The sequence below is a fragment of the Pipistrellus kuhlii genome, unplaced genomic scaffold, assembly GCF_014108245.1.
Source record: "Pipistrellus kuhlii isolate mPipKuh1 unplaced genomic scaffold, mPipKuh1.p scaffold_m20_p_39, whole genome shotgun sequence".
Classification (NCBI taxonomy): Eukaryota; Metazoa; Chordata; class Mammalia; order Chiroptera; family Vespertilionidae; genus Pipistrellus; species Pipistrellus kuhlii.
The window spans coordinates 2,276,848-2,298,999 of record NW_023425539.1 but is presented as its reverse complement, the minus strand read 5'-3'; the positions used below and the strand labels follow the sequence as shown (position 1 = coordinate 2,298,999).

The 22,152-nt window shown below is 59.7% G+C and overlaps 1 protein-coding gene across 4 annotated transcripts in view; it reads left to right on the top strand.

Annotated features, from left to right (window-relative positions):
* ABR (ABR activator of RhoGEF and GTPase) overlaps nt 1-22,152 on the top strand; it is a 185,348-nt gene that overhangs the window by 122,855 nt on the left and 40,341 nt on the right. For 3 of the 4 annotated variants that reach the window (XM_045571039.1, XM_036408488.2, XM_036408489.2), the window contains 7 exons: nt 749-934; nt 6,781-6,888; nt 9,543-9,603; nt 14,821-14,873; nt 15,443-15,583; nt 17,623-17,744; nt 19,357-19,522. In XM_045571039.1, the coding sequence (XP_045426995.1) occupies nt 749-934; nt 6,781-6,888; nt 9,543-9,603; nt 14,821-14,873; nt 15,443-15,583; nt 17,623-17,744; nt 19,357-19,522 (837 nt within the window). Of the gene's footprint in view, nt 1-748; nt 935-6,780; nt 6,889-9,542; nt 9,604-9,944; nt 10,123-14,820; nt 14,874-15,442; nt 15,584-17,622; nt 17,745-19,356; nt 19,523-22,152 lie in introns of those variants that run through there. The other variant, XM_036408490.2, reaches the window with a different exon arrangement.

Below are 22,152 nucleotides of genomic sequence, written 5' to 3'. Positions count from 1 at the left end.
GGCGACCCCTGGTCTAGGCCAGTGGTCGGCAAACAGCGGCTCGAGAGCCACATGCGGCTCTTTGGCCTCTTGAGTGTGGCTCTTCCACAAAATACCACCTGCAGGCGCGCACATACAGTGCGATGGGAACTTCATGTGCAGAAGTCGGTTTTCGGCCTGGGCGAGTCGATTTTGAAGAAGTGGCTCTAACGCCGAGCCACACTCAAGGGGCCAAAGAGCCGCATGTGGCCCGCGAGCCGTGGTTTGCCGACCACTGGTCTAGGCTAAGGTGACCAGACGACCCGCTTTTGGTGAAACAGTCCCAAATTTTAACAATTTGTCCCATGGCATTTTCAAAAAATTGGGACTTTTTTAGCTTGTTTGGAGGTTCTAGCAGGGGAGCGCAGCTACTCGTATACCCTTGACCGAAGACCGGTCCTCTCCTCTTGGGGGAAAGTCGTCCTCTTCGACCGAGCGCGCAGCTTCGGGAGGGACGCACATGGATCGGTGAGGGAGGAGGAGGACACCCGCCTAGCCAGCCAGATCAGCCGAATCAACCCTGGCGATCAATGGGGTGACAGATGTCACAGCCAGATCGCCCTCACATCCAAAAAATTGGGACTTTTTTAAAATGCTGCGGGACGGGGGACAAATTGTTAGAAATCGGGGCGTCTGGTCACCTTAGTCTAGGCAGAACTCGGACATAAGGGGGGGCTGATCGGTGCTGACTCTCTGGTTTACCGGCCGCTCTGTCCTTCCTCTCTCCCAGCCCATGAAGCCCCTGAAGGCCACCGCCACCACCTCGCAGCCCGTGCTCACCATCCAGCAGATCGAGACCATCTTCTACAAGATCCAGGACATCTACGAGATCCACAAAGAGTTCTACGACAGCCTGTGCCCCAAGGTGCAGCAGTGGGACAGCCAGGTCACCATGGGCCACCTCTTCCAGAAGCTGGTGAGTGTCCCGCGGGCAGAGGGGCGCTCCCCGGGGCCTCCGGGAGCTGCCGGTGCGAGTGAGGGCCAGTCCGCCCCGCCCTCCTGGTCTCCTGGAAGCTTCCCGAGTCCTAGAGGCAAACCTGGGCCTCGGCTCCCGGCCTCCCCCCCGTGAAGTCTAGAGTGTTCTAGGGATGCTGGAGGCGGGCCGTGTGCCTACTGGTAGGTGCTCCTGGCTAGTAGGGCACTGGTTCTCCCCCCTGCTGAGGTTCCAGTTGGCTATCCCTCCGCTGGCCAAGGGGCTGGGTGAGGATGGGTGGATGGGTAGGGACTGCTCGCCACACTTAGCGCGGTGTCTGGAGTGTTGGAAGACTATGTCCGTTACCGCCGGCTCCGAGGACCCTGGAGAGCCGGAGAGCACAGCCTTCCCGGCGTGCAGGGACGGGGAGAGGCTGAGGGGGTAGCATTCGTGTTGGGAAAGGCTGGCTGAGGTCATCTAGTTCCCTGAGCGTCTGCAACACCTTCTGTCCCCGCTCTGTGTCTGTGTCTGGCTGTGTCCCCCGGAGGACCCTCAGGTCAGAACCACGGGGCCCCCGCCTGGCTCTCTTCTCCTGGGTTCATCCCCCATAACTCCTGCCAGCCCAACGGGCAGGAAGGGGGGCGGCGGCCGTTGTTCTCGGTGTGGACGGTGGGGGCTGGGAAGTAGCACCCCTCGCCTCCCAATCCCCCCCCTCGGTGGTGGGACTGGTGGAGTGGACAGGCCTCCACTTTCTTACACTGGAGAAAGCTCTTACGTGACTGCTCCCAGGGCTCTAAGCTCAGCATGTTCAAAACCGAGCTCCTCGTCTCTGGCGTCCTTTGCTGTTCTTCCTGCCTCTGTCTCGGTGGGTGCTGCCACCGTCCCATCCTCCATCCATTCGTGACTCCCTTAGACTCCCCCACCTGGCACTTGCCCTCCCCCCCACCCCCTCTTCCCTCACTCTTACACAGTCCACTTCTTTTTTACTTTTAAATCTATTTTGTTAGATTCCACATGTGAGTGAGATCATGTGATATTTGTCTTTCTCTGACTGGATTATTTCACTTAGCATGATGCTCTCCGGGCCCCTCCCCGCTGTCTCAGAGGGTAAGAGATTCTTCTTGTTCACTGCTGCATAGTACTCCAGGGTACACATGTACCCCAGCTTTTTTATCCACTCATCTACCGATGGCACTTGGACTATTTCTAGGTCTTGGCTATTGTGAATCGTGCTGCTATGAACATAGAGGCGCACACATTCTTTCTGCCTGGTGTTTTGGGTTTCTTACGATGTATTCCTAGAAGCGGGACCACTGGGTCCAATGGCAGGTCCATATTTACTTTTCTGAGGAAACGCCGCGCTGTTTTCCATAATGGCCGCGCCAGCCTGCATTCCCACCAGCAGTGCAGGAGGGTCCCCTTCCGCACAAGCTCGCCAGCCCCAGTTCTCTTCTTTCATGCCTGTGGCCACCTGCTTCCCTCCACCAGCCCGGGGGCCCTCGCCTGGCCCACAGCTGTAGCCCCATGCGTGCCTCCTGCCTCCAGGCCCACCTCCCTCCCTCCCACCTCCCACGTCTAGCTAGCAGGAGAGTTACTGAGAGGCCTCGGAACTCCTGGCCAGGTCCGCCCTGCTTACACCCCTTCCGTGGCCGCCCTTGCCCCCGGAGGAAGACTGGGCGCTGAGACGTGGTTAGGAGGCCCTTCGAATGCCACCCTCTGTCTGCACCGGGCTTCTGGCTGCTCCCTCCCCACGCCCTGTGCCCCTGACACTGAACTCTCTGTTCTCAGGCACTCTTGGCCTCTCTCTACTTGTGGCTCTAGTTGCCTGCAGTGTCCTTCCCTATTGGTCTGGCTTCGCCCCTTCAGTTCCCGGTTTAGAGGTGACCTCCTTCTAAAGAAGCCCTCCCCACATGCAGCCCCTATGGTATCTCCTCCGTGAGCACTGTAACTGCCGTCTCCCTAAAACCATGAGCTCGTTAGGCCCCCCAGAACCAGCCCAGTGCTGGATGAATGGGTGAAGAAGTGAGTGGGTGAATGAGTGGGTGAGTGAGTGAGTGAGTGAGTGCCCTGCGATTAGGGAGAACGTGGAAGGGCATAGAGGGAGGCGTCACGGGGTGTGAGGTCTGTCCCCAGAGACCAGCAGTGTTGTAGGGACAAGCACAGCTTCTCTCTGTGACTTGGATTCCTCGTCTGTAAAAGTGAGGAGAGTAACAGTACTTACCTCATTGGGTTCTTGTGAGGAATCCCTGGAAAGTGCCTGGAACAGTGCCTGGAACATAGTAAATTAGCAAATGCTCAGTAGTTAGCCATTATCATTACTGTTATTATTGTTATCACTATTATTATGAATACTAGTGGCCCGGTGTACAAAATTCGTGCATGGTGTGTGTGGTGGTGTCCCTCAGCCTGGCCTTCACCCTCTCCAATCTGGGATCCCTCGGGGGATGTCCGACTGGCAGTCAGACATCCCTCTCGCAATCCGGGACTGCTGGCTCCTAACTGCTCACCTGCCTGCCTGGCTGATTGCCCCAACCACTCTGCCTGCCAGCCTGCTCACCCCCGACTGCCCCCCCACCTCCAGCCTGCTCACCCCGCCTGCCTGATCATCCACAGCTGCCCTCCCTCCTTGGCCCCAGCCGCCTCTCCCTCAGCCCCGCCACCATGGGCTTGTCCAGAAGAACGTCCGGAAGGCCTCCTGAAAAGTCTCCCAGTCTAAATAGCATATTACCCTTTTATTAGTATAGATTAGGAAGAGGCCCCAGAAGGTGTTGTTGGGAGAGAATTCCAGAGTACTCCCCAGTTCAGGGGCGGCGAACACCCAGTCATCGCTCCGGCCTGGCCCCAGGAACCTGAGCCTATCGTCGTGGGCAGCTCTCTGTAGACCTCAGGAGGGCGGACGAGACCAAATGGGAGGGTGGGAGGTGCATACCCCGGAGGAGAGTGGAAGGGCTGTCTCTGCTTACCTTTGTCATTTGCACCCTGCTGTCACCAGGGACCCCCATTCTGGTCCCAGCTCCACGGGCCTGGTCATGAGGGTGCTCCCCACGCTCCTTCCCCAGCTCCACATACACATTCGAAGCCCCTGGGGCTGCAGGCTTGGGAGGGCTGGGTGGGCGGAGCCAGGCAGGCCAGGCGTCCAGGTATTCGATTATCCTATTATCCATCGTGGAGAGAAGGGAATCAGCATCTCTGCTGTTTGTTTTACTTACGAGATCACCCTGTGCCTGGCTGCTGTTCCCAAGCAACATCTACTTCCCGGCCAACAGGCCTGGCAGGCCGGGCCGTGGGCCTGCGGGGAGGGGGTCCCACGGGGGTGACAGTGCCTGGGGTGGCCGGTGACCCCTGCATTCAGGCCTCCTGCCCAGGCTCCCGTTTCTGGTTCGCCTCCTGCTTCCCATGGGCAGTGGGATGGGAGGGGAGGGTTGCCACCTGGGCACCAGCCTTTATCCTTCTCCTGGGAAAAGGCACAGGAGAATGCACATCTGGAAGAGCAGCAATGATTCTTACTTGGGTTTAGGAAGGACTGTCCAGCACATCCCCGTAGCTGGAGATACCAGTGGGCCAGCACTTCCCCTGGAAAAGGAAACAAACTCCATCCCTTCCTCCTCTCCCCATGAGGATTTCCCCCCAAGTCTGGCCTGTCTGGGGGCTGAGGCCTGAGGCCTGCATGGCTCTGATCTTGTCTTCTCCATAAGCCTCCCAGGTCTCACTGTCCCCCCCCCCCCCCCCAGCTTTCCCGGCCCCTCCACCAGCTTCCTGGTGCTCTGTCTCTGCTCCAGCCCCTGTCCTCACCTGTTGGGGTCCTGAGGAGCACACGGATTCCGCGAAAAAGCGGAGGGTCCAGGGTAGGGCTAGAGGCAGGCACGTTCCCAGCACTTGGGTAGGAGCCCTGAGGAAGCCCCACAGAAGCAGAACCTCCTTGCCACATCACTGAAAACAATTTAAACCAGAAAATCTGGGGAATAACGTAGCTAACAACTGTGTGCTCACCCACCAGAATTCACAGGTGTTAAGCTCTGGAGATATATCTGGAGATATTAATTAAAAAATATATATCCTCCGGTGAGGATTAAAAAAAAAAAACACTTTTTTTTTTAATCCTCATTAGAGGATATATATTTTTAAATTAATTTTTAGAGAGGAAGGGAGAGAGAGAGAGAGAGAGAAACATTGAGAAACATTGATGTGAGAGAAACATCGATCAGTTGTCTCCCATATGTGCCCTGACTGGAAATTGAACCTGAAATCCTTTGGTGTATGGGATAATGTAGCAACAACTGAGCCACCCACCAGGGCCATGGCAGAACGTTTTAATTAAAAGAATAAAGCATTACAGACGAAGATGCAGTCATTCTCCCTTCCCTTTCCTCTTGTCCTTCCCTTCAACCTAGAAGCAGCCGCTGGCAGGCATTTGATGGGTGTCCTCCTCGGCTGCAGTTTGTGTTTTACTACATATCTGTGTCTTTATATGGCACTGCACGTACTGTTTATTTTTTTTAAATATATTTTATTGATTTTTTTACAGAGAAGAAGAGAGAGGGATCGAGAGTTAAATACATCGATGAGAGAGAAATATCGATCAGCTGCCTCCCGCACACCCTGCACTGGGGATGTGCCTGCGACCAAGGTACGTGCCCTTGACCGGAATCGAACCCGGGATCCCTCAGTCAGCAGGCCGACGCTCTCTCCACTGAGCCGAATCGGTTTCAGCTACACGTACTGTTTAAATGGACATAAGTACACACACACACACATACACACACACACACATATTCTTATTCCTATATTTTGCAATTCAGTCAACGTTTGTTGTGAAGCTTGTCAGTGTTGCTGCTCCCTGAGGCAGTGGGGCGGGAGGGCTGGTTCCAGCTGGGCACCCAGCCTCTATCCTTCTCGTGGGAAAGGGGACAGGAGGATGCAGCAGAGCCCTTGTCCGGTACTCATTTACGCCCCCACAAGCTGTCTGTAAAAGCTCCTGTTTCCCCACATTCTTGCCAACCCTTGATCCCATGAAATGTCTAAATCTGGGCCGGACGGGTGGGTGTGAAACGGTGTCGTATTGTCGTTTTAACCCTCACGTCCACCCTGTGCTCCCTGAAGAGGACGGCACAGAGAGCACTTCCCGAAAACATGTGAGGAGTTGAGTGGCCGTGCCTCGGTTTCCCCTTTTCAGGAAGGGATGATGGCATCTGTTCTGCCTCCCGGAGGAGGCGAGGCTCTGTGTGGTCACGAGTCATGCTAAACTGTGTGTTCGGTTCAGTGTGACACGCGTGCACACGTGCCGGGAGGCGGGGTCCTCGGAGGCGGAGGACCGCGGGACAGGCACCTAGAGGCTGAGAGAAGTGGGACTGTGCCTTTAAATGCAGTCCCTGGCTGTTAGCATGGGGAGGGGAGCCCTGAGCAGGCCACCCCCACACGCGCCCACCCCACTGCTCCCCTGCCTCTCCCTGCTCCCCACTAGTCCAGGATGTGAAAGAGGTGTGAAGCGGTAAAGGGCTTCAAACCCTGAGAGACCTTGGTGGTGCTACATAAAACCACGCGCTGCTGATGAACTGGATTTCCAGCGTGCCAACAAAGGCCCTGTCCTGCTCCCCCTAGTCCCCAGCACCCCCTTGTTAACCTTATTGGCTGAGCTAGTTTCCATGGAAACTGTCAAGTTCAGAGGGATACTGTCGTGTTTGCATCCCGCCTCCCCGCTCTGTCCCCAGCTAGCCCCTTGGAGCCGAGTTAGAAGCCTCGGCGCTGAGGGAGCTCCAGGTGCTCTGGTTAAGCTCTCATCCATCCATTCATTAATCCTCTCTCCCCATCCCACTCCTGTCCCCCGCCCCTCTCCTCTCTCCTCCCCGCAGGCCAGCCAGCTCGGCGTGTACAAAGCGTTTGTGGATAACTATAAAGTCGCTCTGGAGACAGCAGAGAAGTGCAGCCAGTCCAACAACCAGTTCCAGAAGATCTCCGAGGTGGGCAGCGCCCTGCACGCCCCCCTCGGCCTTCCCTCCCTCCCCTGACTCAGGGCCTTCCAGCCTTTGGGCCTCTCCTGCTTTCCGGTTAGGGGAACGGTTCCCCTGGTGGGTGCCACTTAGCCTGACATTTGCTTTCTTGCACTTGACATTTACCCTCTTCATGTAAGTACACCAATTTGTTTGATTTTTTTTTTTTTTTTTTTTTTTTGTCATTCTGTTGTAGGTTTTTCTGTTAGAACAGAGGAGGCAAAAAAAAAGGGGGGGGGGGGGAGGCAGTATTTGCCACATGGCAGTGACCTTGAGCAAGTCACTTCCCTTCCCTTGTTTCTATAGACTGAGGTGTCTGGATCCCTCCCGCTCATGCCAGACTTGCTTGATAAGAACCACAGGGGCACAGGCACCTTCCCGGGAATGTCCAGTCGGAAGGTGTGAGGTGGGGCTGGAGAGTCTACTTTTAATAAGCTTCTGGGGTGAGGTGTATGCCAGGAAGATTCGAGGAAGTCCGGGCGAGGTGGTCCTTTCAGATCCTTGCAGTCCCTCAAACAGAGGGGACAGGGCCACGTAGGTGGAGAAGTCGCAGCAGATCCTCTAGCTCAAGCATGTCCAGCTTCCCGGGCGGCGGGCCACACGTTTGACTCACGCCTGGTCCAGCTGGACATACGCCTGTCCTGCTGCTGCGGCTCAGCCTTCCCTCCGTGCTCCTCCGCACGGCAAAGGTGTGGCTTTGTCTGCCGTCCACATGTCTGTCCCTCCGGGAAGTGGCAGGGTGGGCGCTGGGGTCCTTCAGGAGCTCAGCTCAGCTCACCCTATGAGCCGGAAAGAGGTCCGTGACCGCCCCAAGCCCGACCTTGCAGACCGAGCTCCGAGCTCAGGGCCGGAGGGCCTCGGGTCCCCAGGCTGGGAGCTCCGCCTGCAGGTCTGGAGGCCTCGCCTCGCCGTCCCCTGGGGACCCTGTGCTTTCTCGCCTCGGCTCCGACGCTAGGAAGGCTGGTGAGCTGCAGCATAGCTCTCAGGAGACTCCTGGAGTGATGGGTCACAAGTTTGGAACTGACCTAGAGGCAGCACAGGAGTCAGACGGTGGGAGGTGCAGACGGGCAATGGGTGACCAGTAAAAGCCGATCCGAGACACGTGCAGTGGGTTGGTGGCCGCCTTGGGCTTGTTGAACCCAGATACCAGGGGCAGCAGGAGGGCTGAGACCCAATCCCAGGGGTCAGTGAGTCACTCTGAGCCTCAGAAGGCGCAGCGAGGCCCAGGGAAGTCCCTCTCCACCCAGCCAGGAGGCCGGAGTCACGGTGCTTCCCCGCCTGGCTCCCGGTTCTCCCCGGAACCAACCGGATCTCCCTGCCGGGGCTGCCTGGGTACCTGGGTCCTATATGGTCCAGACCGGGGTCTCCTCTTAGCCTGGCCTGGCTGTCCATTCTCCGTGGCCGGCAGAATCCCTGTGCTCACCCCTCAGCCCTTCTCGAAGCTGCTGGCTCCAAAGGCAGAGCCAGGCCCGTGCCCACTGCCAGCGGCTTCTCACCCTGGCTCATGGGCTGGCACTGGCGCTTCCTCTTAATCACTGCCATTAGGCCTCCTCTCTCCACGCAGCAGCAAGTGACTTCATACCTCTGGGCTGCACTGGCGGGGGTGGGGTGGGAGGGGCGCGAGGAAGATTCCTAAAGCTGGGAATCCAGACGCCAGCCAGACACGGCCTTGAGGAGCTGGAACCCCCTTCTCCCTCTGTCTGGGCATCCCCTCCCCCAGGCAGAGCGGGCGGGACCGCGGGGTACCTGACCTTGGCCTCACCTCACGCCCGCCTTCCCACCACCCACACCCCCCTTGCAGGCCCCCCCCCCCCCCCCATCTGTGCACTCGGCCCTGGAAGTGGGGATTGCGTTACGGCTCCGGTTACAGCAGCAAGGGCTGGAGCGGGGCCTAAGGGCAGGCAGCAGAGGTCTGGCTCAGAGAGGCTGCCCTGGAGTCTGTCTCCAGCCCTCACTCCCGGTCACTTTGCAGGGGACCCAGGGGGTGCTGGCTCTTCCTTCCTGCAGTTTCCTCTCTAAGGCCTGCCTGGCACAGGCTCCAGAGGGTGGGGTGTAGCAGGTGGGATTGGGGGAGTGTCTCCCCATGTGGGTAAGATGGAGCTCGGACTGCCCTGGGGGGCACAGCCTCTCGGCCCCGGTGCACCACCCATGTGCTCCCCCCTGTTCGGTGCAGGTGTGTGGAACCCCTCACTCCTTACCCCAAGAGCTGCTCCTGCCCCAGGATCAGCCGGCGTACCAGCCGCTTGTCCACGCAAGCCCAGTGTGCCCTGAGCTGATGTGTGCACCCCTAAGTGTGGGCGGTGCTGGGTGGGGGTGGGGGGCACCAGCCACCACTCATCCTCTGGAAGTTGCAGGGGAGGGGCTAAGGGGACGGTCTGCGGAGCATCATTCCCGAAGTCCAGTCTGGTACCTAGAGCCCCCCCTTGCGCACCCCCGGCTGCTGCCCTCCACGAGGCCCCGGGGACCGTGGATGTGCTCAGGGCGTCCAGGTGACGGAGGCCGGGGGGGCTCTTGCCCGTGGGTCTTCCGTACCCCGGGGCATGGGACCCTTCTCTCCGCCCTGCTGACCGGGGAGGGCGGGCTCCAGTGTGGGCCAGGCGGTGACCCTCTCCTCTCTCCGGCAGGAGCTCAAAGTGAAAGGTCCCAAGGACTCCAAGGACAGCCACACGTCCGTCACCATGGAAGGTACGCGGGGGCAGGCTGCATAGCAGTCGCCTTCCTTTGTCTGGCTTCCTTTGTGGACGGCGGTGCCTGCTTGTGCGAGCGTGTGCACATGTGTGTGTGCACGTGTGTGTGTGAGCATGTGTGTGTGTGTGAGTGTGTGTGAGCCTCTTCCCCGGCAGCCAGCCAGCTACAAACGTGCTCCTCCGTAGGATGCCAGCGACAGCTAGCTCCCCTCCCCCCTTTCGCCTGCTCCTCTCCCTCCCTTCCCCTCCCCTCCCCTCCCCTCCCCTCCCCTCCTCTCCTCCCCTCCCCTATTCTCCCCTCCTTCCCCTCCCTCCCCTCCCCTCCCCCTTGCGAGAGGAGCACTGTAGCGGCTGCTTGATTCGGGAGGCTGTGCGGCAGGCAGCAGCGTGCACGGTGGCTGAGTGGCGGGGCTGCCGATGGGAGCTGGGGAGCGATGGCCACAGGCTGCCGCCGCTGGGACCGAGGCTGCCATGGAGATCCTCCTCATCATTCGCTTCTGCTGTAACTGCACCTATGGTAACCCAGCTCCCTCGCGCGGGAGGCGCTGTGTCTCCCCACCTCGGGGGCTGGCAGGAGTGGGCTTAGATGTGGCCGTCAAGGTTTGGGGAGCCGCGGGGGAGGGAGGGGACGCGAGTGGCTGGATCTCCATTCCGGCCGGCTGCCAGCCCGAGATGGAAGTCCGGGAGCCACGCCGGGCGGGGATGGTTTAGAAATGGAGGGGCCAGGCTGGAAGGTCCAGGTACCACCACCCACCCCCAAGATCTGTGTGGCATCGGTGGCTTAGCTTGAGAGGCTGTGCAACTTCCTGGAGAGGCTGTTCAGGGCAGAAAGTGACAAGCCTGTCCCTGCGGGCATGGCAGTCCGGGCTGGAGGGGGGTCCTGGGGGCCGGTCGGAGAGTGGCAGGCGGCCTGGGCAGCGGTGCCCTGGACGGGGAGAGGGGGAAGTTGGAGTTCCTTTGTTTCCTGGGAGAGGAGGGAGGCTGAGCGGCCAGGGTATTGTGTGCTCCGAGTGCACATGCTCCTTCCAGAGGAGACGGCTCTCCCCTCCGAGCGGGCGGTGGGAGAGCAGGGAGGGGGTGCTCCGAGGGGGTGTGTTTCTGGAGACCTGAGGCGAGGTCTGGGCACTCAGCGAGGAGGTGGCTGGCGTGCTGGCGGGCAGGGGGCGTGGCACTGCCGCGGTGAAGGTTGCTCACCCACCTTGCAGCGAGAGGGATCGGAGTAGCCTCTTGGCAGTCTCTCAGCCAGGGCGCCCCGGACAGGCAGGCGCTGTCCCCCGGCCCTGGCTCTCAGGAGGCTGACGGGGGGGGGCGAGGCAAGCAGGGGGCGGGAGCTGGGCCCCCGCCCTCGGAGGCCAGCACGCCTTAGGTCGGACGGCGGCTGCCTTTGGCAGGGGCACGGGGTCCAGTGTAACCGCTGGCGTGGCCCTCTCCTCCCTCCCACCAGGCCTTTTGTCTCTGCACCCTTCCCGGTCACTTTGCTTTCCCATCTCCTTGGTAACCAGGAGCTCCTTGTCAAAGGCTGAAGTGGGGGTACAGATTGCTGGAGGAGAGACGATGGGGCTTCCTGGGCTCTTCTTTCCCAGAGACCTGTGTGCCTGACCTCCTCCCGCGCCCTAACCTTCCAGGTCCTACCCTCCTCCCGTGCCCCAACCTCCTTCCGGGGCCCCGGGCCCGGGGCCCGGGGCCAGGACAGCTCCCGGTGGAGGCCAGCCTGAGGCCGCTGCTCCAGCTGCCCCGCAGGCCCGCGGTGGGGAGCTGGTCACGGGGAGAAGCTGCCCGGACCCGGGCGGCCGGGGTTGAGCGGGGCGTGGACTTGAACTCGCCTGCTTGAGGCTCCGAGGGAAATGCACTTTTGATCTGGCCCAGGGGTTGGTCGGATCTCAGCTCTGCCTCCCTGAAAGGAGGGGCCGGCCCTTTGCTTCCTCTTTCCTCCCCAAAGGAAGCTGCGTCTTGTGCCCCAGGCCTGGGACCTGCAGGTCAGGTTCCGCTGTCCCCTCGGTGCGGCTCTGCAGTCAGCATCCCCGCGGGAGGTGAGGGTGGAGGAGCCCGCGCGGAGCACCCTGTCCTCCGGAATCTTCTCGGCCCCTCCCCTCCCGGGGACCCGGCTCTGGGGTCCCACGGAGACTGTGCTCCCTCCGGCGGAGTCTGCCTCTGTGGCTGTCTGCTGAGCTCTCGGGGGCTCCGTGCCACACTCTGTTGGGGTGGGAGGGTGTGAAGGGAAGTCACGCGTGGCCCAGGCTGGAGGAGGGGGCTCACCTTGGCACCAGGAGAGACCGGTTCGCCTGCTCCTTCCTGGTGAAGCTCGCCAAGAGCAAGTTACCCACCTTCCCTGTGCCCGGAGGGCTTCCTCCTGTGAGACGGGGCTAGTGATAACTCCTTCCCTTTCCAATCCAAGGAGACATCATAGAAGCAGAGCCAAGCACCCAGCAGGCTAGAGGGAGCCAGCTTGCGCGTGGCAGCGGTCTGACTTTCAGACGTCGTGGGTTTTGTTTGCCAAAGGCCTGGTCAGGGAAGGCTTCCTGGAGGAGGGGGCGAGGCAGGTGTGTCTGTTCTGGGAACCGGGGAGAGCGGGGGCGGGGACAGGCGAGGGGGGAGGTGGCTCTGTGCCCTGCGTCCTCCGGGGCAGGCGCAGGGGGGCCGTGGGAGCAGGGGCGTCAGGCCGCTCCTCCCTGCGCGTCCCTCCCCCCTCACGGCCGCCAGCTGCCCTTCCCTCCGCACCCCGTCAGGTGGGCTCGCGAGGTGACTACAGGCATATTAATAACCCCCGGGAAACCCTACCCACCGCGTGTGCGGCCCTCTGAGCTTAGTCAGGAACCTCTGCCCGCTGGGGTTCGAAAGAGCTGACGCCACAGGATCAGCTTTCCCCGAGTGAACGAGCACCAGGCCCCGGCAGGCGTCCGCTGAGCGCGCACTTTCCCTGGGGTCTCAGGTGTGACCCCCCAGGATGAGCTAAGACACAGGTGGACACCCGCCCCCCCGAACAGCCTCAGGACGGGGTCCCCCCCCCCCCCGGGCTGATAATGGGCTCTCCCCTCACTGTCCCTCCGGCTCCCGTCGCCCACAGGGAGGGGTCTAGACGTTGCCCGATTAAGAAAGGGCTGCCGGTGCGTTTGGGAAGTACGTGTGCGTGGAGGAGTGGCTTTCAGTCGTTCCTCTGTCAGACTGCAAAGGCGCTTCGTAAAAATTCGGAGCCCTGGCTGGTGTGGCTCCCTTGGTCGGAGCATCGTCTTGTTCACCGAAGGGCTGCCAGTTCGGTTCTTGGTCAGGGCACATGCCCAGGTTGTGGGTTCATTCCCGGGTCAGGACAGCAACAGATCAATGTCTCTCTCTCTCTCTCTCTCTCTCTCTCTCCCTCCCTCTCTCTCTCTCTCTCTCTATATATATATATATATATATATATATATATATATATATATATGTCTCCTAGTCAGTACAGCAACAGATCAATGTTTCTCTCCCCTTTCCCTCCCTCCCTCCCTCCCTCCCTTTCTCTCTTTTCCTCTCTTTCTAAAATCAGTAAACACATATCCTCCGGTGAGGATGGAAAAGGCGGGTCCCAGGTTCCGCCCAGCAGAGTGTGGGGTTCAGCTGATGCGGTGAGGAGCGGGAGGCTGGCAGCTGTGTGATTCCAGTGGGCAGCCAAGCAGACTGCAGAGGAGGCCGTGGCGCACCACCGAGACCGCCCCCACGGCCGGCAGATGGTCCCCGCAGTGCCTGCTCGGCAGCACACAGGGCATTCCATCCAGGGCTTTGGGGGCTGTGGTGGGCTGAGGGCTGAGTGTCCGCTCTGAGACCCGCCCCAGCCTGGCCCTATGGGGCACCCAGTCCAGGGTCCTCCTTCCCAGACCAGCATGCTGCCTCGTGGCTCCCATGGCAGGGGGACAGAGGTCACGACCCCATGACCAGAGGCCTCCAGGTGCAGGCCTGAGGCCGAGCCCCCTGGGGGAGAGGCAGGCTCAGCTGCTGCCGGCAGCTCCGTTGGAAAGTATCGGCCGGCCAGCTGCCCTTCCACCTGTCTCTGCTGAATCCCAGCCATCGGCACTGTGCCCTGTCCCCGAGCAGGGGACGGGTAGCGGCCCTGCTGAGCGTGCGTTTTCCCGGCTCTTCCGAGCTCCCAGAGGCCCCGAGGGCATTCCTGCAGGAAGCCTCTGCCCCCTCGGCTGCCGCTGGCTGCTTGCAGACCCTCTCTGTGGGGAGCTGGCCTGCCCCTCTCAGCCCGCCCTGATGTGTCTGGGGGTCTGAGTGCGTGGAGAGGGGTCTCCCCGTGGAGAGGAGCTGACGGGGGGTCAGGGGAAGCCTGCCCTTCCCAGCAGGCAGTGCCGGGCCGTGGTCCAGATGAGCATGAGAGTGATCGGGCTGCCCTGAGCGGTGTGGCTCAGTGGATAGAGCATCGGCCTGTGGACTGAAAGGTCCCAGGTTCGATTCCGGTCAAGGGCTTGTACCTTGGTTGTGGGCACATCCCCAGTAGGGTGTGTGCAGGAGGCAGCTGATTGGTGTTTCTCATCGATGTTTCTAACTCTCTATCCCTCTCCCTTCCTCTCTGTAAAAAATCAATAAAATATATTTTAAAAAGAAAGAAAGAGAAAGAAAGGAAGAAAGGAAGAAAGAGAAGGAAGGAAGGAAGAAAGGAAGGGAGGGAGGGAGGGAGGGAGGGAGGGAGGGAGGGAGGAAGGGAGGAGGAGGAAGGAGGAGGAGGGAGGGAGGGAGAGAGAGAGAGAGAAAGAAAGAGAGAGAGAGAGTGAAGAGAGAGAGAGGAGGAAGAGGAAGGAAGGAAGGAAGGAAGGAAGGAAGGAAGGAAGGAAGGAAGGAAGTGATCGGGCCGGGGGGAGCTGCCCTCCCTGGAGGAACAGCGTGTCTCCTTCCCACATTCTGGGGTCCCAGGCGTGACCCCGAGTGTGCTAGACTCTGGAGGGCAGGGCTGGACACAGTTGTGCGGTTCAGGGAGGGGCGTACGGAGGAGCACCTGCATCCGCTCTGACCCGGTCAGGCCCGGGCAGGTGTAGGGCTGGCCCTGGAAGAAACGGATCTGGGGGGCGGGGCCCAGGCTGCGGGGCCTGGCCTGCCGGGGTGGCCCTGGAGCTGAGGCTGCTGCGGAGCCCGCCCGTGTGGTGTGTGTCCGTGCGGGGGAGCGAGGGGGGCGGGAGCGAGGCTGGTTCCTGAGGCCTCCAGCGGCTCCTGATTCCATCGCCCCGTCTCCTCCCTGTCTCCCCAACAGCTCTGCTCTACAAGCCCATCGACCGCGTCACCAGGAGCACCCTGGTCCTGCACGTGAGTGTCTGCCCCTGCTCGGCCGGGACGTCAGGACCCACAGGAGGCGGAGCCCAGGGCGGGCAGGTGCTGGAGTCCCTGAGGGCAGCCCATCTGGGATGCTGGGCAGAGCGTCCCTCGACCCCGACTCGCCTGCCTGGCCTGTGGAAACCATGGCAGCGGGGCCCGGGCCTAAATATAACCGGGCTTCTAAGCGTGACATTTGGCCAGAGGCACCCTAGGAGGCGGGCACTTCCCGCCACCCCCCACCCCCTGCCTGAAGGTCTCCAGTGTCCTAGGAGCAGCTGTGGGTGGTTAGATGGGTGTCTCCCAGCTGCTGGTGAGATGCGGCTCCCGATGCTCCCCCACCCCTCAGGGGTGAAGAGTAATGACCTCAGCAAAATAAAGGGCCCCTCTGCCTTCACCCCTGCTGCCCTTGCATTTAGCTCAGCCTTGGCAGGCATGAGCAGACTAGAGTGTGGGTCCCTGAGTGCCCCCCTCGGAATTCTTTTAGAGAGAATTGAGGGCTCCCCGCTGTCTTCTTCCTGAGCCCCCGAACTCCCCTCCACTCACCACCCAACCCTCTCCAGGACCTGCTGAAGCACACGCCCGTGGACCACCCAGACTACCCGCTCCTTCAGGACGCCCTCCGCATCTCCCAGAACTTCCTGTCCAGCATCAACGAGGACATCGACCCCCGCCGGACTGCCGTCACCACCCCCAAAGGGGAGGTGAGCTCAGCACCCAGCACAGCCCTCCCCCGGCAGCCAGTCACCACTCCCGCTCTCCCGGCGCTCAGCGCCCCGGGCCCCGGGCCCCTCTGGGCTGATCCCTCACCCCCACCCCTGGAGAGGCCTTCGGGCCCGGGGCAAACAGCTCCAAGGCCAGGGCCCCATTCATCTTCATAATGAAACGGAGGCCGGGGGGTCTCTCCTGGTCTGGCACCGGACCTCTTAGCCATCGTGTCAGAGGGGGGTCCTCAGCGGGGACTGTCTGTTTGCAAGCCCCAGGCTCTGTCCCCAGGCCAGGGGCGTGGTGGGCTCTGCCCATCTCGTTCTTGAATGCAACCCCCTCCTGGGTAGTATGTCCTCAGGGCCCCCCGGAAGGCAGTGGCTGGGTCTGGGGGAGCTCGGGGAGTCTGAGGGAGCTTGGGGAGTCTGAGGGAGCTCGGGGAGTCTGGGGGAGCTCGGGGAGTCTGGGGGAGCTCGGGGAGTCTGGGGGAGCTCGGGGAGTCTGAGGGAGCTCGGGGCGCCTGGGGGAGGGGGAGCTCTGAGCTGCCTCTGGCCACCCTGCGTGAGCAGGTGAGGGAGACGGAGAGGAGGGAGCCCCAGCCCAGAGCAGGAAATGCTGGTGGGAAGGAGGCTGAGGCAGCCGGTTACTGGAACGTCCCAGGTGGCGCCTGGAAGTGGCACAGCAGTTCCAGCTCCCTGGGGCCCTCCTTGTCGGAAGCGGGGGGTGGGGTGCAGGGAAGGGAAGCAGTTTGAAGAATCAGACAGTGACGGCACGGTCAGCGGCCTGGCCCACATACAGAGCTCCGGTGCAGGAGCGGTAACTGAGTGGTGTTTAGGAGCGCAGCCTGGCTAGGTTTAGGCTCCTTTGTTACATTTACGAGTCCCCAGTGTCTCCTGGGAGGGAGGTAATGAGGACGGGATCTAGAGAGTGACTAATGGGTGCGGGAGCTGTCCCGGCCCCCGTTTGCAAACCCTGGAACGTCACTCGTCACTCGTTGGTTTGACTTTGGATGCGGACACACACACACACACACACACACACACACGACACACTCTCCGGAGGGCTCGGCACTGTCAGTTCCAGATCGTCCCAATGGCGCCCTCTCCCCAGGCTCCTCTAATGTGGCAGCGCAGGTAGCTCACAGGGTCCCCAGCCCAGGAAGGCGGGGACAGGTTGTGACAGCCCCCGGGACTCTGCTGCTCCTGAGGCTGGCAGGGAGGCCCGGGAGTCCTGCCCCTGACCAGCACCCAGGAGGGAGGCGGCTCAGGTTCCTGAGGACAGAGCTGCAGTGTTCCCCGCCCCCCCCCCCCCCCCCCCCCGGGGCGGGTGAGGCGTTGACTCAGAGGCAGCATCCGCAGGCCCAAGGGTCTGCACGTCGAGTTGAACTGAAGCTAGGACAGCTTCTTAGGCAGCGGTGTGGGGTGGGGCGGGGGGTGGGGGCGGGGGTGTTCGGGCTCGCGGGTAGAGCTAGAGTCCATCGGGTGGGCGGGAGCTGTTGGGAGCTGCGGAAAGGTGTAAAGGAACCGTTGTTTTGCTTTGTTTTTTTAATCCTCACCCAAGGATATTTTTCCATTGATTTTTAGAAAAAATGGGAGAGAGGGAAAGACGGAGAGAAATATTGATTGGTTGCCTCCTGCATGTGCCCCCACCAGGGCCCAAGCCAGGAAGGAGCCTGCAGCCAAGGTACATGCCCTTGACTGGAGTCAAACCTGGGACCCTTCGGTCCGCAGGCCAGGGCTGAAGTTACCGTGGGTGATCCACAGGGTGTGCTGGGCCCTGGTGCCATTTTGCATTTACCAGTTCTGATGATTCCTTCCTTTTGGGCTGACATCATCATCCCTCCGCCTAACGGAGAGGAGGGGAGGGGTCCGGGAACTCGCCCGAGATCTCAGCTGGGGAGTGGCAGAGTCTAGATTCAAGCCCGTGCCCCTGTGACCACCAGCCCCTCCCTGCAGTCCAGCCCAGCTGGCTGGTGCCCCAGTGCCTGCCGGGCCCCGGGCTGACCCCCCTGAGCCGGCGGGCGTGTGCCTCCCCTCAGACGCGGCAGCTGGTGAAGGACGGCTTCCTGGTGGAGGTGTCGGAGGGCTCCCGGAAGCTGCGGCACGTCTTCCTCTTCACGGACGTCCTCCTGTGCGCCAAGCTGAAGAAGACGTCGGCGGGGTGAGTCTGGGCGCCCCTCCGCAACCTGGGGCAGTCTGCCTCGCTTCTCCCCTTTAAAAACAGATTAATTAATTCCATTTTAACTGCAGAGCCCTTTTCTAAAAATAAATTGTGTTTAATTATAAGGATAATGTAACGAAATTACAGGCAAGGAACCCCCTCACCCATCCGAACATAAGCATCAGCCTCTTGCTGCTTTATTTCCTTCTGGTTTTTTTTTTTTTTAATGTCCTTATGTTTTTTCATACACTTGTACTCAGAGTGAATACCCAATCTGGGGCTCTGCTTTTTCCATTTCACGTCATAAGCATTTTCCCTGCGGCTGCCTGATCTCCATAATCATCCTTTCGCTTCCCTGCGTGATGGTGCGGGCGGCTCGCCATGATTTACTCCGGCATTCTCCTTTTATTGGGCAGCCCGGCTTTTTTTTTGTTTTTTTGGTTTTTTTGCAAACTGCGAGTCGGTGGATATTCATTCAGTCTGCTGCTGTCATTGTTGTTGAGTGGGTCTGCCGTGCCAGGTGTCATGACAAATGCTTTGAATATATTATTGCTAACCGCCCCAGCAGTTCCATACGGCAGGAATTATTACCCGCGTCTCACGGAGAGAAAAGATGTAGGGTAGTTACAGAAGCTGCCCGGGGTCCTACGCCTGCTGGTGGAAGAGTGGGGATTTGAACCTGACTCCAGCCTGGAAGCGTCGGTCCACCCCCATCTCTGTGCTTAGTGAGACGAACAGAAAGGGTCATTCAGTGTTCACCCCGCCTTCTTTCCCCTACTGTGTGCCACGTGTGCGAGCTCACAGTCAGTCCACGGGCTAGGCCATGATAACACTAAGGCAGCTCTGTTGACTAATGAGTTTGCCGACCGCTGCATCAGGCATTACCCGACCCAGAAGTTTTGACTTCAGGTAAAGGACATTAGTACATTACTAAAAATTTTTTTAAGTGTTTTTCCCTAAGGCTGTCGTCGGCAAACTCATCAGTCAACAGAGCCACAGTCAATAGAACCTGCACTAAGAGACCAGGATGAGAGGCGCAAACCTCGGCTCTGGGGGAAGTGAGAGGAGGAGAGGTTGCTGTGAGCTTCGGTGAAGGGGATGGCTGAGACCTGAGATGGTCCTAGAGCAGAGAGGGCGGTCCGGAGCCAGTGTGCGGGGGCCTTGGCAGGCATTACTCGTGAGCCAGTGCCCTGTTGCCCCCTGGGCTTGAACGTGGCTTTATCCTCCTCCACCCGGTACCCACGGGAGCTGTGGGCCAGCGTGGGCACTCAGAATGCATCTGTATCCCATCTCTGGCCCAGAGGATGATGGGTATGAGCTGAGGATGGACAGGCTGGCAGGGAGGGGAGTGTGGGGCGGGGAACGGGGGCGTGTGAGGTTTGGGATGGTTAAATCCCTCACACCGGACCAGCGGCCGGGCGAGGCCTCCCTCTGCTGCCTGGCCCGGAAGCCCGGCCCTGCTCCGCCTGCGTGCTTCCTGATGGGGCTCCTCGGGGACCGTGGATCGCGTTTGCCTGGACGAGGTCTCAGCAAACCTCTTCCGTGGTTTCTGGGTCCGGGCTTAACGAGCCAAGCTCCTCCTGGCTCAGGGCTCCCTCCGGCCTGTTTGCAGGAAGCACCAGCAATATGACTGCAAGTGGTACATCCCTCTGGCCGACCTGGTGTTCCCGTCCCCCGAGGAGTCTGAGGCCAGCCCCCACGTGCACCCCTTCCCGGACCACGAGCTGGAGGACATGAAAATGAAGATCTCCGCGCTCAAGAGTGAGATCCAGAAGGAGGTGAGGGAGCCGCCTCTGAGCCGCACAGGGAAGTTGGCTGTTTTTATCGGGGCCCTTTGCACCGGTGTACGGGAGGGGCGGGGAGGGGAAGTCATAAGGGCTGGGCGCCCGCCCGATAAGGAGGGGAGATGACCGAGGCGGAGGCCTCAGCACAAGGCGTGGGGAAAGGCTTTGATGGTGGCAGGTTAGCGCTGAGCAGAGGGAGGCCCGGCCGAGGAGTCGGTGCTCAGAATTGAGTGGGGCTGATTACCGGGGATTTCCCGTGTGATTTCCCGTGTGTCTCAGACGCTGTAGGAAAGGGAAGCGAGAGGAGAAGGCCGCCTTAAGGAAAAGCAGGGCGTGCAAGAGAGAAGGGACCGGGGAAGCCTCCGAAATTGACAGATCAAGGAGGCAAACTCGAAGGAGAGAAGGGGCTTGACTATCGCAGTTCACGCACGTGGTCTGAAGACTCACAGAAGCGTGTGCCCTGACAGAGGAATGGCCAGGCTCCTCCCGCCTCAGTGGAGCCTGCTTTCCCGTCTAGCACCGCCCACCACCCCCACCCCCACCCCCACCAGGGCCGTCCAGCCCGCCTGTTTCCACCTGGTCTGGGAGCCAGCAGGTCTGCCTGCGCTCCCGCCCCAGGGTGAAGGTGTGGCCGCTGCCCAGTCAGGGCCTCCTGAGCTCCCTGGCCGCCTCCCTGGGCTCCTCTCAGTGGAGGAGGCACGTGCGCCCGTTAGGGCTCACGTGACACGTGATAGGAGTCAGCCAGAGGCACAGCAAAGCCGTTCTCTTGAGTCACAGAAGAAGCAGATTTACTTTTTTCTTTTTAATGTGTTTTTATTCATTTTTAAAAAGGGGGTGAGAGAAACATCAATTGGCTGCCTCCTGCATACCCCCTATTAGTGATTGAACCTGCACCTCGGTCATGTGCCCTGACCAGGAATCGAACTTGCAACCTCTCAGTGCATGGGACGATGGTCAAACAACTGAGCCACACCGCCCAGGGCAAAAGATTTACTTTTTTTTTTTTTAATATAATATATTTTTATTGATTTCAAAGAGGGAGGGAGGGAGAGAGAGAGAGAAACGTCAGTGATGAAAGAGAATCATGGATCAGCTGCCTCCTACACGCCCCACACTGGCGATCAAGCCCGCAACCTGGGCATGTGCCCTGACCGGGAATCAAACCCCTATCTCCTGGTTCCTATAGGTCGAATCCCAACCGCTGAGCCACACCATCCAGGGCAAAAGATTTACTTTTTTAATAAACATGTTTTTGCATGTAGGCAACCCTGGCTTGTTACAAGAAAGATCACAGTACCAGAGCGTGTAGAATGCAGCTGCTCAGCACCCCCCCCCCCCCGCCCCGTGGTTAACAGTTTAAGATGTATTCCGCTGGTCGCCTGCGCGCCTGCTGCACGCACTGCTCGCCTGTGTGCATTTTTTAAAATATATATATTTTATTGATTTTTTACAAAGAGGAAGGCTAAGAGAGAGCTAGAAACGTCGATGAGAGAGAAACATCGACCAGTTGCCTCTTGCACACCCCCCGCCGGGGATATGCCCGCAATCAAGGTACATGCCCTTGACCAGAATCGAACCTGGGACCTTTCAGTCCGCAGACCGACGCTCTACCACTGAGCCAAACCGGTTTCGGCCTGTGTGCATTTAAATATATATATATATATATATATATATATATATATATATATATATATATATATATTATTGATTTTTTTACAGAGAGGAAGAGAGAAGGATAGAGAGTTAGAAACATTGATGAGAGAAAATCATCAATCAGCTGCCTCCTGCATGCCCCCCACTGGGGATGTGGCCGCAACCAAGGTACATGCTCTTGACCGGAATCGGACCTGGGACCTCTCAGTCCGCAGACCAACGCTCTATCCACTGAACCACACTGGTTTCGGCCGCCTGTGTGCATTTTAATGAGATGGAGTTACAGGTGCCACGTGAGCTTGTCACTAACCAGGGCACCTTCTGGAGCTCTCGGGGCCTGGCACATCCGTGCCAGCAGCTGCATCCTATTCTGCTGCTTGACTGCACAGAGTCAGTATGGGTATTCAGATTGCTCCTGGCTCTATTCTCGGCAGGCAAGTCTGCAGTCACTGTCATCACCCTCCTGTGTCTGGTAGAGTCCCTGGGCAAGGGGCTTGGGCATTCCATTGCCAGACCTGCCTCTGAAGAGGCCGCATCCGACGATGTTCCCCCCAGCAGCGTGTGAGGGCCACAGTCACCACACCGGCTGGGAGCAGCTGTTACCATTTTGCTAGTCTAGCCCAGTGGTCGGCAAACTCATTCGCCAACGGAGCCAAGTGTCAACAGTACAACGATTGGAATTTCTTTTGAGAGCCCAAAACCGACTTCTGCGCAGGGGCCACCAGGTTTCAATCGCACTGTATATGCGCGCCCGCACGTGGTATTTTGTGGAAGAGCCACACTCACGGGGCCAAAGAGCCGCATGTGGCTCTCGAGCCGCAGTTTGCCGACCACTGGTCTAGTGGGTAAAAATAAAAAACGCTGCAGAAAGGAATTCCAGCGGTGGCGTTTGAGGATGGCATTGGAGCCAAGACTTGAGCGTAAGGGCGGTTAATAAAAGGGAAGAGGTCGACGTGAGGGAGTGGCTTGCC